The sequence below is a fragment of the Pygocentrus nattereri genome, chromosome 14, assembly GCF_015220715.1.
Source record: "Pygocentrus nattereri isolate fPygNat1 chromosome 14, fPygNat1.pri, whole genome shotgun sequence".
Taxonomy (NCBI): Eukaryota; Metazoa; Chordata; class Actinopteri; order Characiformes; family Serrasalmidae; genus Pygocentrus; species Pygocentrus nattereri.
Window position 1 is genome coordinate 19838027 of NC_051224.1, and position 15530 is coordinate 19853556.

The 15530-nt window shown below is 43.4% G+C and overlaps 1 protein-coding gene across 9 annotated transcripts in view; it reads right to left on the bottom strand.

The window, feature by feature from the left end:
• Window positions 1-357: 357 nt before the first annotated feature.
• Window positions 358-15530, bottom strand: part of cpt1a2b (carnitine palmitoyltransferase 1A2b) — an 84231-nt gene continuing 69058 nt past the window's right edge. For 8 of the 9 annotated variants that reach the window (XM_017697454.2, XM_017697452.2, XM_017697450.2 and 5 more), the window contains 5 exons: window positions 12730-12858; window positions 11786-11941; window positions 5548-5661; window positions 4812-4904; window positions 406-796 (listed from right to left, as the gene is read on the bottom strand). In XM_017697454.2, coding sequence (XP_017552943.1) covers window positions 704-796; window positions 4812-4904; window positions 5548-5661; window positions 11786-11941; window positions 12730-12858 — 585 coding nt within the window. In that variant the 3' untranslated portion in view covers window positions 406-703. Of the gene's footprint in view, window positions 374-405; window positions 797-4811; window positions 4905-5547; window positions 5662-11785; window positions 11942-12729; window positions 12859-15530 lie in introns of those variants that run through there. The other variant, XM_017697455.2, reaches the window with a different exon arrangement.

Genomic DNA, 15530 nt, shown 5'->3' on the forward strand with positions numbered 1-15530 from the left:
GGATTGGTGCTGGGTCAGCAGTGATGCGGGCTCTTTACCGGTCTGTTGTGGTAAAGAAAGAGCTGAGCCATAAGGCAAGGCTCTTGATTTACCGGTTGCTCTATGTTCCCACCCTCACCTACTCTCCCTTAGAGATAGGGTGAGAAGTTCGGTCATCCGGGAGGGACTCGGAGTAGAGCCGCTGCTTCTTCACGTCGAGAGGAGCCAGCTGAGGTGGTTCGGGCATCTGGTTAGGATGCCTCCTGGACGCCTCCCTCGGGAGGTGTCACAGGCAAGTCCACCTGGGAGGAGACCCCGGGGAAGACCCAGGACACGCTGGCCCAGCTGGCCTGGGAGCGCCTCAGAATCCCCCTTGGAGAGCTAGTGGAAGTGGCTGGGGAAAGGGAGGTCTGGATGAATCTGCAATGTGTTTAATTTGTGCAGTCTTAAAATACTAATAAATAATACCTGTGGAGTGATTTAAACCAGTATGAATCTGCATTGTGTATTGTTTAATAATCCAGCTAATTGAGGGAATTTGCAAAAGTTTTACAGATACCACGTACCAACCACACAGTAAAATCCGCCAGATTACGTTACAGAACCTCCCCTGGGAAACCTAACTCAGCTTGCTTAGACCAGTGCTGAATTCGCACACACTCTCCCAACATTCACTCATTCATTCACTCTCTCACCTACAATCACTCTCACACTCCATCACAGTTCAGAGCTGCTTTTTTCCAGAAGAGTCCATGCTGAGCAGAGTCATCAGGTCCGTTAAGGCCCGGCTGATCTCAGAGCCAAACCTACGAGAGTTCTGAAAACAGAGGATAAAGCAAGTAAAAAGGAGTTCCACTGTTCAGCAACCCAAATGGAGTATCAAATCACCTCACAAAACCTGACTAGACATCAAATCCACTAACTCCAAGCTGTGGGGAGTCGTGAAACCGTGTTTCAGCATTGAAGCCATTGCTACATTGCAAAAAACAAAAAGTCAGCTCTTTAAATGTATCCCAACTCTATTGCAACAGAAGGTGGTGCCAGAACATGGAGCGGCGACAAGCCAACATCGGCGAGTACGGCATGGAAAGCCGCGAGTGGAGTGGATGAGAAAAGGAGCACAAAGCCCAAGCTTTGTGGTCACCACGGTGCTGGCAACAAGAGGCACGAGGGCAAGGAGTGAGTCCCAAGCTCTGCCGCCCTGGCCCCGCTCCCTGCCAGCTAGGGGTGGTGACCAGGAGGCCGAGCTCTCAATCCCTTTGGGCTCCGGTGCTCATGCTGCCCTTAATGAGAGCCAGCTGAGGCTGAGCAGCTTTTAAAAAGAGCTAAGATGGAGCGAGAGGGGGGGGGCACAGCAGCAACAGAGACTAAGGGAAAAGCTGAAAAGCTGAAGTGATAAAGGACTGAAAAATTTAGATGTCTGAAGTCATTGAAAAGTGGCCAGCTTTGCATGGAGTTGATTTTGTTTGTTGTTTATTTTGTGTGAGTTTGGTGTGAATTAAAAATATAGCTGCTGCAACCCAGAACCCTGCCTCCAGCGTCCTCTTTGAACCTGGGGTGGCACAAGCCGTGCTACACTTACATTTTTTGGGTTCAAGTAGGAATGAAAAGAAGATTCCAGAGAGAATAGTCTGTGCTTAGATAAAGAACAATTTAGTTAGTGAGTTAAAATAAATCAGCCCAATTATGAAAGGATCTATAATGACTAAAATAACAAACAGGATTTTAAGGTTTTAAAAGTGTTTTGAGTTGTGTTGAACTGTGATATGATCTCATTTATTGCTTAGATCATTTTAAAGCTCCAGAGTGGCACAACTGCCTGAGCTCATGATCAAACAGAGGTTGTGAATTCAAATCTAGTTGATCCTACAACCATGCTACATAAACATGGTTCTCAAAGGTTCTTTAGTACAGAAAATAAACACTAAAAGAACCTCTTGCATGATTACAGAGTTCCTCAGATTAATACAGGGAACCTGTTTAAAAATGGTTTTGTATAGCACCAAAAAAGGTTCTTCAATTGTTACAATGTCAAGCTTCTAACAATAGCAGAACCGTTTCTGATGCTATAAAGCACCATCTTCTATTAGTCTGAAGAACCCCTTCACAGTACAGGGAACACTTTAAACATGCTAAATGTTCTTTGCGTGTTCTCCATCAATCTGAAAATGTGCTGAGGATGGTGCTATACAGAACATTTTAGCACCAAAAAAGGGTTCTGCTATTATCCATCAATAAAACCCTTTCACCATGCAAAGAACCCTATATCATGCAATCTTTACTAAAAACTTTAAAGAGCCTTTTTTTTTAAAAAAAAAAAGGGTTCCCTCAATCATGAACGAGTTCTTCAGATTGATAGAGAATAGCAGAACACTTTTTGGTGCTATAAGGCTCTATATAGCGACTTCTGCACTATGTCAACCTGAAGAACCCTTTCACGATACAGGGAACCCTGTAATCATGCCAATGGTTCTTTGAGTGTTCACTATCAATCTGAAGAATGTGCTGAAGATGGTACTATATACAGTGGTGCTTTAAAGTTTGTGAACCCTTTAGAATTTTCTATATTTCTGCATAAATATGACCTAAAACATCATCAGATTTTCACACTAGTCCTAAAAGTAGATAAAGAGAACCCATTTGTTTATTGAGGAAAATGATCCAATATTACATATTTGTGAGTGGCAAAAATATGGGAACTTTTGCTTTCAGAATCTGGTGTGACCCCCCTGTGCAGCAATAACTGCAGCTAAACATTTCCGGTAACTGGTGATCAGTCCTGCACACCGGCTTGGAGGAATTTTAGCCCATTCCTCCATACAGAACAGCTTCAACTCTGGGATGTTGGTGGGTTTCCTCACATTAACTGCTCACTTCTGGTCCTTCCACAACATTTCGATGGGATTAAGGTCAGGACTTTGACTTGGTCCTTCCAAAATATTAACTTTATTCTTCTTTAACCATTCTTTGGTAGAACGACTTGTGTGCTTAGGGTCGTTGTCCTGCTGCATGACCCACCTTCTCTTGAGACTCAGTTCATGGACAGATGTCCTAACATTTTCCTTTAGAATTCTCTGATAAAATTCAGAATTCATTGTTCCATCAATGATGGCAAGCCGTCCTGGCCCAGATGCAGCAAAACAGGCCCAAACCATGATACTACCACCGCGTTTCACAGATGGGATAAGGTTCTTATGCAGGAATGCAGTGTTTTCCTTTGTCCAAACATAATCCTATTCATTTAAACCAAAAAGTTCTATTTTGGTCTCACCCGTCCACAAAACATTCTTACAATAGCCTTCTGGCTTGTCCACATGATCTTTAGCAAACTGCAGATGAGCAGCAATGTTCTTTTTGGAGAGCAATGGCTTTCTACTTGCAACCCTGCCATACACACCATGTTGTTCAGTGTACTCCTGATGGAAGACTCATGAACATTAACATTAGCCAATGTAAGAGAGGCCTTCAGTTGCTTAGAAGTTACCCTGGGGTCCTTCGTGACCTTGCCGACTATGACACGCCTTGCTCTTGGAGTGATCTTTGCTGGTCGACCACTCCTGGGGAGGAAAACAATGGTCTTGAATTTCTTCCATTTGTACACAATCTGTCTGATTGTGGATTAGTGGAGTCCAAAATCTTCAGAGATGGTTTTGTAACCTTTTCCAGCCTGATGAGCATCAACAACACTTTTTCTGAAGTCCTCAGAAATCTCTTTTGTTCGGGCCATGATACACTTCCATAAATGTGTTTTGAAGAGCAGACTTTGATAGATCCCTGTTCTTTAACTAAAACAGGGTGCCCACTAACACCTGATTGTCATCCCATTGATTATAAAACACCTGACTCTAATTTCACCATCAAATTAACTGCTAATCCTACAGGTTCACATACTTTTGCCACTCATAAATATGTAATATTGGATCATTTTCCTCAATAAACAAATGACCAAGTACAACCTTTTTGTGTCATTTGTTTAACTGGGTTCTCTTTATCCATTTTTAGAACTTGTGTGAAAATCTGATGATGTTTTAGGTCATATTTATGCAGAAATATAGAAAATTCTAAAGGGTTCACAAACTTTCAAGCACCACTGTAGAACCTTACAGCACCAAAAAGGGCTCTGCTATTGTTACAAGCTTGACATCGTAACTATAGAAGAACCCTTTTGGTGTTATGTAGAACACTTTTCAAAAAGGTTTTATGTAGAACCATCTTCAGCACAGTCTCTATCAATCTGAAGAACCCTTTAATGATGCAAAGAACCCTTTAATCATGTTAAGGTCCTTTGTGTGTTCATGGTACAATATAGAACCCTTTTCTTTACTGAAAAACTCTTGAACAATCATAATTTTAAGGTTATATTATATTCAGCACAACTAATGTGAGAGCAGTTAGAATGTTATGACATCGTAACGATAGAAGAACCCTTTTTGGTGCTATACAGAACCATTTTCTGACAGGTTCTATACAGCATCATCTTCAGACCATTCTCCACCAATATGAAGAACCCTTTTACAATGCAAAAAAAAATGTAATCATGCATGTAATCATCTTTGAGTGTTCTTTACTGAAGAGCCCTTCAAGAACCATCTCCTGTAAGACACACAGCCCCTCCTAAGGGTAACAAAGCTGTGCTATTGGACAAAGATGCAAATTCAAGTGTAAAAGTGAACCACAGTTGATCATCATTTTGAAAGTCTATGATGTAAAAATCCTAACTGTGTCAATTTCCACTGAAATGAATGAAATTGTGCTCATATAATTAGAACACTAGAGTGACTCGGCTTTTACTAATTGGCTTGTTTGCGTGTGGATGATGCTCGCTCACTTACAGTCTCTTTGCAGGAGTGTTTGCAGGACACATGGAAGTTGACCATGTTCTCGCCAACGATGATGTAGGACACACCATAGCCATCGTCAGCCACCTGTCAGAGAAATCAAATCACACACAGTAACCAGGTTGCATCTGCGTGTTCTTATTAGTGCTGCTTATTGTCACTATTTTGGCAACCAGCATGACGTTCAATACATCAAATTTAATTATGCATAAATTAAGTAAATTTAATTAAGCCAAAGAGCATTGACTTTTCACGGCTCTGAAAATATCAAAATGTAAAGTTTTCCACACAGTAAATTTCTATAATTCAAGTTTAAATCTCAATATATAATTCAGAGGTAGACTGGAATTATATAAATATCAAGATTTATAGGCACCTATTGAGTAGTTACGTTAGACAGTTAGTATTGGTATCATCAAGACACTTGAGGATCTGGTGCCAGTATTGGAAGGGATATCATTCCATATCCAGAATGATAACCAAGACATATATGAGATTCTATAATGACTGAAAAACCCTTATAGCTTTTATAATAAAGCTGTAATAAAAGTAACATTTAAAATGCTTGCAGGTGCCAAGTGTAGAACATTTAAATTTGTTGAAGTTATTGTAGTTATTTATGTATATAAAATAACAAAAATCGTTACTTTTACAAATAGTGATGCACCAAAAAAAATCCTTTGCTGAAATATCAGTGCATCCCAAACTTTTACACGTTTGTTTTACTCACTGGGCCGAAGCCTCCCCCTAGTGAGATGAACTCAGGGTGGTTAACCAGGTCAAAGAGCTCCATTTGCTGTACTGGAGTCTGAGAGGTAGAGAGACGCCAGGGCTCAGACAACACCTGCAAGAGAACACACACACATATACACAAACAGACAGTGAATAAAATAATATTCCAGCATTTGTCAATCTGTAGAGAATGGTCCATTACCACAGACAACAATTTCCCTTACTTAATACTGAATAAACAAAGAAAACCTGTTGATCTGTTCACCCACATCCCTGAATTTTGGTTTGGTTTGTTGTCTTTGATTGAAAATAGCTGAAAACAATACCACCATCAAATCCTCATCTTCTGAGTGGCTGAGTATTTGTCTGAGTCTTTTGTTTGAGTCTTTTGTTAAATATTTTGTTGAGTATTTTCTCTGAGTCTTTTGTCTGAGTCTTGTCTTGAGTATTTTGTTGACTCTTTTGTATGAGCATTTTATTTGATATATATTAAATATGTATATATTTTAGTTATGCACATTTCCTTACTGCATAATGTTTTCCTCTGTCCACAGTTCCACTGATATGTTCTGTGCTGACCTTTGAAACCGCCCCCCCACCCCCCCAGCTCCCCACTTCCTTATGAGGTGAAAAACAACTCATTCAGATGCCAAAACTTTCCTGCCTACAGGAAAATTCTAGTCCGCATCCTGTAATAATACTACCTATTTTGAACTTCAACTATCAGGGAACTGCTGGTCAAAAATGTGCAAGGAATCACGTTTTCTCTGTTGATTTAAATAAACTAGACACCAGAAGGTACTTTTACAGTATTTAAGTATTTTACAATATTTTAAGTTTTTGTCTGAGCATTTTGTGGAGTATTTTGTATGAGCATTTTGAGTCTTTTGTCTGAATATTTTGTTGACTCTTTTGTTTGAGTCTGTTGTTTGAGTACTTTGTTGAGTCTTTTGTCTGAGCAATTTGTAGAGTCTTGTCTGAGTCTTTTGTTAAATATTTTGTTGAGTCTTTTGTCTGAGCATTTTGTTGACTCTTTTGTCTGTGTCTTGTCCTGAGTATTTTGTTGACTCTTGTCTGAGTATTTTATAGAGTCTTTTTTCTGATTTTTTTTTTTGTGTATTTTTCTCTATAGATTTAAATAAACTAGACACCAGAATGTACTTTTACAGGTTTTTCAATATTTCAAGTTTTTGGTAACTACCAGACGTTATTAAATGCTATATATTCTGTAATGCTTTCTATTTACAGTTATTTTTAACAACTTATCTGTTTTGACATTTGATCCCCACTTTTAAACTATATCCAAGACATTTTGAACTTCATTCTCAATATCATGCAGCATTCTGTAAGACTTTCCAAACATACATAACTCCAGTTTATGACATCTATTTTATACATGTATCTGCAACCAAAAATACTGATTCCAAACATTTGAATAATAATGTTTGAGTCATCTTTTTATTCTACTAGTTATAATTAGTATGTATCATGTGCACGCATGCGCGTGTGTACATGCTGCCTGTTACAGTAGCTCCCGTTCGTGTTTTGTTTGTTTTTCTTCTTAACTTTTATTTATCTTTTTAATAGTTTATTTTTTTCACAAGGCAACTTAAGGAAACTGTGCCCTCTCAAAACATGCTAGTAGAGAGAGTCTTGGTCTGTTTTTTCGCTTTGAAAGTGCTTCTTTCACTCTCATGGTCAGCCGAGGTGCAACAGCATGGCCGCTTTGTTTACACACGGGATCAGCTGATTGCGTTGAAGCCGGTCAGCATGGCGACCAGGACAAGGACCATCCCCGAAGAGCATTGGAGACGGATGCACATGGGGATGCAGAGGAGGAACAAACCAGCGCACGGGGAAAGCGAGGGAAAGACGACAGAGGCTCATGGAGAAGAGGGGATATAAACCGCATCTACATTATGGACTACTTCCGGCACCACCGAGAGCAACAGCCTGTTACAGCAGCTCCTGCTAACTTTCATGTTTTTTCGTACTTTTTGTACTTTCTACCTCTCTCTGTTAGTACGTAAGTTCACTGTGTGTCTAGCGAGTTGTTTTCTGCACTATGGACATCAAACTAGTGGAGTTTGCTCTGGTCCTCACTCTACTATTTTCTTTGTTTACGATCGTGTCTGGATCGTGCAGAGCCACAGCTATATTGTTTACAACCAGGGTCAGCTGTTAGCGTTGTGCCACACGGCAGTGCAGTTGGACGAGAGAGCTGAGGAGGAAGAGACACGGGTGTCGTGCCGGAGCTCTACGTCGGGCTAAGATGAGACGTTACAGACCTACTCTCCCCTCCATCATTATGGGGAATATGAGATCTCTCCCCAACAAGATGGACAAGCTGGCGGCGCTGACGCGACATCAGAGATAATATTGCGAATGCAACGTTATGCTGTTCTCAGAGTCGTGGCTAACGGCGCTAACTCTGGACATGGTCGTTACGCTGGACGGCTTCCAACTCATATGCACGGACAGGACAACGGAGAGTGGAAAGAGGAAAGGAGGTGGGCTGGCAGTATTTGTGAATGATAGATGGTGTAACCCCAGGCACATCACTATTAAAGAGCAAATCTGCTGTAAGGACATTGAGCTGCTAGCCATTAGCATGAGAACCCTGTACTTGCCTAGGGAATTCTCGCATGTAATCGCGATAACTACATATGCCCCCCCCACTGCCTCGGTCAACGCTGAGACTGCCTGTGAGATCCTGCACTCATCTGTGAGCAGACTGCAGACACGGCTCCCACAAGCCCTCCTTCTCATCTCCGGGGACTTCAACCACGCTTCTCCGTCCTCCACTCTGCTCACCTTCACCCAGTATGTAACCTGTCACACCAGAGACAATAAAATACTGGAGCTGTTTTATGCCAACACAAAGGAGGCATATAAGTCACCACCTGTGATCTGCCTGTGTACAAACCTCTTGTACAGAGGGAACCAGCAGTCACCCGCACAGTGAAGAAATGGTCTGAGGAGGCTCTAAAGGACTGTTTTAGCACAACAGTGTGGGAAGTGCTGTGTGATCATGAAGAGGATGACACAGACAGTCTCACACACTGCACAACTTTCAGCTCACACCCACCCCCCACTGGTTCTTCTGCTGGTTGCCGTAACCCTCAGTTCACACATTCCAACACTCAGCACCCCCCCTGCTACAGTCTGACCTTCACAATGGCCCAGGTGAGAAATGAGCTCAGGAAGATCAAGGCGAGGAAGGCTACATGGCCGGATGGCATCGGTTCCAGGCACCTCAAGTCCTGCGCAGATCAGCTGTGTGGGATGGTGGAGCACATTTTCAACACAAACCTGAAGCTGGGGAGAGTATCACAGCTGTGGAAAACATCTTGTGTGGTGTCGTTGCCAAAAACGCAGCACCCAAAGGACCTCAGCAGCTACAGGCCGGTGGAACTGACATCACATCTGATGAAGACACTGGAGAGGCTGGTCCTTAGACAACTCTGCCCTATGGTGAGCTCATCTATGGACCCACTTCAGTTTGCCTACCAGCCTGGCATCAGGGTGGATGACGCCATCATCTACCTGGTGCATGGAGCTCTTTCTCACCTGGAGAAACCTGGGTGCATTGTAAGAATCATGCTCTTTGATTTCTCCAGTGCTTTCAACACCATACAGCCTGGGCTCCTGAAGGACAAGCTAGAACAGGCAGGGGTGGACCATCACATAATGCACTGGATCCTGGACTACCTCACCAACCATCCACAGTATGTGAGGACAAGGGACTGTGTGTCCGACATAGTGGTCTGTAACACAGGGGCCCTGCAGGGAACGGTGTTAGCACCGTTCCACTTCACCCTGTACACTGCAGACTTCATGTAAAACTCACCAAACTGCCACCTACAGAAGTTCTCTGATGACTCGGAGATCGTTGGCCACATCACAAATGAGGACGACGAAGAGTACAGAGAACTGATTCAGGACTTTGTGGACTGGTGTCTGTGGAGTCACCTACAGATCAATGCGGGGAAGACCAAAGATTTCCGCAGGCGCACACATCCCCCTCTAGCAGTGAACATCCAGGGAACGGACATTGAAAGAGTGGTCTCTTATAGGTACCTGGGTGTGCACCTTACCTATAAACTGGACTCACCTTATCTTATTTAATCTTACATTAACTTCTGTGTGGACTACACTCTCCCAACCAGGTCTGCTAAATGTTAGCCAAACGACAAGCCGTGGGTAACAAAGGACATTAAAGCTCTCCTTAACAAGAAGAGGGTCTTCAGAGCTGGAGACAGAGTGGAGAGGCTTGTCTTGGATCAGCTCAGACCCATAGTCCAGCCTTTTCTTTACCCCCTCCAGTTTGCCTATCAGCCCTGCCTAGGAGTTGAAGACGCCATCACCTACCTGCTCAACCGAGTATACGCTCACCTGGATAAGCCAGCCAGCACTGTGAAGGTCATGTTTTTTTTACTTCTCCAGCGCATTTAACACCGTCTGGCCTGCTCTTCTGGGTGATAAGCTCACAGTGATGCAAGTAGATGACCCCCTCGTGTCCTGGATTGTTGACTACCTGACTGGCAGACCACAGTATGTACGCCTGCAGCACCAGGAACTGTCCTCTCTCCCTTCCTCTTCACCCTCTACACCACAGACTTCAGCTATTGCACAGAGACTTGTCACCTTCAGAAGGTTTCTGATGACTGCAATAGTTGGATGTATCAACAAGGGTGATGAGATGAAGGACTTTGACTCATGGTGCGAGCGGAACCACCTGCAGCTCATTGTGACAAAGACAAAGGAACGGGTGGTGGACCTGAGAAGGGACAAGGCACTGGTGACGCCTGTGTCCATCACGGGGGTCAGTGTGGACACTGTGGGGGATTACAAATATCTGGGTGTGTATATTGACAATAAACTGGACTGGGCTAAGAACACTGACGCCTGCTACAGGAAAGGCCAAATTCATCTCTATTTTCTGAGACACCTGAGGTCCTTCAGCATCTGCCGGACTATGCTCAGGATCTTCTATGAGTCTGTGGTGGCGAGTGCTATGCTCTATGCTGTTGCCAGACGCCAATAAACTCAACAAACTGATCCGCAAGGCCGGTGATGTTATGGGTGTGGAGCTGGACTCGCTGACAGCAGTGTCGGAGAGGAGGATGCTGTCTAAGCTGCAGGCCATTATGGACAATGGTTCTCACCCCCTCTACGACACAGTGATGAGACACAGGAGCTGGTCAATATTGGATGCTTGTGATCTTTGGGCCCTCAGGTGGCACTGCATTAAAAACAGGCATGATTCCGTACTGGAAATCACTGCATGGGCTAAGGAACACAGTCCAGTCTGTAAACACAGTGCGCAGTGCAATCCACAAATGTTAAAGCTGTATCATGCAAAGAAGAAACCACATACAAACAGGATCCATAAATGCTGCCACCTTCTCTGGGCCTAAGCGCATTTAAAATGGACTGAGGAGAAGTGGAAAGTGTCCTCTGGTCCAACCAATCAACATTTGAAATTCTTTTTGGAAATCATGGATGCTGTGTCCTCCAAGCTAAAGACATCACAGCTTATTATTAGCACACAGTTCAAAAGCCAGCATCCATAATGGTATGGGGGAGTATATGTGCACATGGCATGGGTGTCTTGCACATCTGTGAAGGCACCATTAATGCTGAACGAAACAGACAGATTTTGGCAACATATGCTGCCATCCAGACATTTTCTCTTTCAGGGAAGGTCTTGCTTATTTCAGCAAGAGAATGATAAACCACATACTGCATCTGGCTTCACAGCAGAAGCGTCCAGGTGCTGAACTGGCCTGCCTGCAGTCCAGACCTTTCACCAACAGAAAACTTTTGGCACATCATGAAATGAAAAATACAGCAAAGTCCAACCAGGACTGTTGAGCAGCTAGCATCCTACATCAGACAAGAATGGGACAACATTCCTCTCCCAAAACTCCAGCACCTACTCTCCTCACTTCCCAGACATTTACAGACTGGGGATGCTACACGATGGTAGACATGGCTCTATGTTTTTTGAGATGCGTTGCTTCCATCAAGTTCTATATGAGTGTTTTTCATATGTGAAATGTCATGTGTTCTATGCTACATTGTGAATAAAATATGGGTCTATGAGATTAGCACATTATTACATTCTGTTTTAATTTATATTTATTAACATTTTACACAGCGTCTCAACTTTTTTGGAATTGAGGTTGTAGGTGCCATTATAAAGTTGCACAGTACCACAGGCATACACTCACCTCCTTTAGGAAAGGGGAGTCCACTCCCAGGTATTTGGAGACCACATACAGACAGAACAGGTGTCTGTCGATGCCTGATCCAGTCATGGCCAGCCGGTAGAGATTCTGATGTTTTTCAGCAGCCTTGCGGAACAGGCTGCAGCACTCTTCTCTTCCCTAACAAGCACAAAACAGATTACTGGAGAGTAGGTGCATGCCTGTATTCTACAACCTTATATTTTTATATCTGCATTTTATCGAAGATGACTGGGCTTGATTTTTTTTCCTGTAGGCTAAATAGGTGGAGCTAAACTGCTGTAGGTTGAATGGGAGCAGCTAATCTGTTGTAGGCTGAATGGATGGGGCTACATTGCTGTTGGCTGAATGGTTGGGTCTATACAGCTGTTGGCTGAATGTGTGGAGCCAAGTTGCTGTAGACTGAATGGGAGGGGCTAACTTGGTATAGGCTGAATGGGTGGGTCTATATTGCTGTAGGCTAAATGGGTGTGACTAAACTGCTGTCTGCTGAATAGATGGGGCCAAACTGCTATAGGCTGAATCAGTGTGGCTACCCTGCTGTCTGCTGAATGGGTGGGATTTAACCACTGTTGGCTTAATGGATTGAGCAAGGTAGGGCTAAATTGCTGTTGGCTGAATGGATAGGGCTAAACTGCTGTACAGCTTAATGGACAGGGTTCAACTGCTATAGGCTGATTGGGTGGGGTTAATCTGCTGTAGCATTTACGAGCGGGGTTAAACTGCTGCAGGCTGAATGGGTGGAGTCCTTTATGGACTGAGGAGTAAATGGTAACATTGTTTACATACTACCTCAAACTCTGTTATTTAAAAATAAACAAAGAAACACCTGTGTTTTTTGTCATATAAGAGACAACAATATATATCAGGTTTTAGGTAGGACAGCAACTGGACAGCTGTACTGGTGATGTGAGCTTGGTGAGGGGTACCTTTCGCTCCTCCAGTGCCAGGACGAAAGCACAGCTTTCACTAGAGCAGGAGCGGACAGTCTCGGTACGGCCTTCACGGAAAAGACGTGTCATCGAGGCCTCGTAGGTCAGACAGAAACCGCCTCTGTCCTGGACACATATACAGACTATCAAGCTAAAAGATCATAGCAAGCAGAATAATCAAAATACAGTTGAATGTGAATGTTTGAAGAGCCCCAGGTCAAATTACATGTTTTGTTGACTGAAAATGGATTAGTACGTCCTCTACATGGAACAAACGTCTGTACATTTTAAGGCACAATTTGTATTTATTTGCTGAGTTTAACAAATGAAAACATGAAATATAAGTGCTAGCGCAGCATGACACAATGACAACGGAGCAACAGCAATGAAAATGGCTATTTGCAGACATTGTAATGTTCCAGGCTGTGATGTTGGCAATTTCATACCCTTCCCAAGGAACCGAACTGTCAAAAGGCATGGCTGATGTTCATTATTAAATGAGTATGAAGTTAAGCATAGCTAAGTAAAAGCATAGCTGTCCTAAATATTATGATGGCCTAGCTTGTTACCACAGAATTTAATTTTATTTTCCTGCCTGTGTCTATTTGAACATGTTGCTTATGTGTGAGCCATCACAGTGCCTTGCTGTCAACCAGCCAATCGGAGCAGAGCTCATTAGTATATCCATGAGCCCCCCAAAAACTAATACAGCGCCCTCCACAATTATTGGCACCCCTCGTTAAGATGTGCTCTTAGGCTTCTAATAAATTCTTCTTCTTTTTTTAAAAAAATAATATAGGACAACAGTGCAAAAAAAGATAAAAATCCATTCTTTAATTCAAGTGCATTATTCAGGTGGGAAAAAAAAATCCCACATTAAGAAATAATTATTTTACAGGAAATCATCTGTGCCACAATTACTGGCACCCCTGATGTTAATACTTTGAACAACCCCCTTTTGCCAACAAGACAGCACTTAATCTTCTCCTGTAACATTTCACAAGATGGGAGAATCCAGAGAGAAGGATCTTTAACCATTCCTCTTTGCACAATCTCTCTAAATCGTCCAGAGTCCTGTGTCCTCTCCTATGTACTCTCCTCTTCAGCTCACCCCACAGGTTTTCAATTGGGTTCAGATCTGGGGACTTAGATGGCCATGGGAGAAGCTTGATTTTGTATCTGGTAAACCATTTTTGTGTAAATTTGGCCACAGGTTTAGGGTCATTATCTTGCTAAAAGACCCAGTGACAACTCAATTTCAGCTTTTAGGCAGAGGCCCAAAGCACTACTGATCTTCCCCCATACTTCACAGCGGGCATGAGACGCTTTTCGGCATACTCATATTTTGTGTTACGCCAGACCCACTTAGAGCTTTTTGGCAACAAACACTGTATCTTGGTCTCATCTGACATGGTTCCAGTTGAAGTCCCAGTACCGCTTAGCGAACTCCAGACATTTATGTTTATGCTTGTAAGCGAGAAAAGGCTTTTTTCTGTGCATGCCTCCCAAACAGCTTATGGCATGTAGCTAGTGCCTGATGGCTGTTATGGAGACTTTGTGACCCCAAGAAGCTATTTTTTGATGCAATTCTCTAACAGTGAGCTTTGGAGAACATTTTACTTCTCTTACCATCCTCCTCACTCTGCATGGTGGCAAGATAAACTTGTGTCCTCGTCCAGGCTTGTTTGCCACTGTTCCAGTTGTTTTAAACTTTTTAAAACAAACATTTTATTTATTTTAAGGCTTTTAACACATCTTAACAAGGGGTGCCAATAATTGTGGAGGTGTCACGATTGGCCCCTCTCTTCTTTTGTCTTTGCTTTTGTTTACCTGCCATGTACTTTTGTTTTGGTTTTGGTCTGGTTCATGTGTTTCTTTGTTTTGCTTCCTGGTCCTGCCCCCTTGTTTCCAGAACCTGGACCATCTTGACCATGACTCTGGATTTGCACCTAATAAATCTCGCTCTTCTCACACACGTCTGCTTCCTCATCGCTGTCCAGCATTATAGAAAGTCCAGACCAGCCAACCAAGGACGCAGCGAGAAAGTGAGACTCCAGTATGTGGTTGTTCCGACAGCAAATCCCCTGGTGCTGAGGGTACAAAAGCATCTCGTCGTTCCTGTAAGAAGGCTAAGGAGATTCCCTTTTGTATTAAGAAGATGAGCAACGCTGCAGGAAGGAGCGACGAGGTGAGATAGACGGAACACATAGAAAACCCTTTTTATGGCACTCAGCTCATTCTCAAACGCCACTGTAAGCTTCCCATAGCTCGGACCCACCAACTGCCTCCACGCCTCCAGACCCGCCACCTGTCTCCACGCATTCAGACCCGCCACCTGTCGCTGCACTTCTGGATCCGCCACCTGCCTCCAAGGACGTCATTGCAGGCCCGCCTGCCTCTGAGGATGTCGCAACCTCTTTGTTCCCGCCCGTCCAGCTCTTGCCTGTATCTGTTGCTCTCCATGGGCCTCCTGTTCCGCCTGTGTCTGCTTCTGTGTCACATTTTTTCTATTCCTTCGTTTTTGCCTTCCTCTATTCCTGGAGTGGTTTTGTTCCCTACTGTTTTGTCTCTGCCCTTGCCCACGCCTGTTGTGGTTCCTGTTCCTGTCTCTCCTTCTGTTTCTGTCCCAGTGTCTGTTCCTGTGCCTCTGTCTGTTCTTGTTCCTGCTCCCTTGTCTTTTGCGTGGTCTGAGTTGCGTTCTTGTTTTCCTTGTCCTGTTGTGCCTGAGGGTCGTCCCTCATTCGGTATTTTCTGTTGTTCCTCCTCATCCTCAGTCTGTTCATGTTACCTCTGTTCCT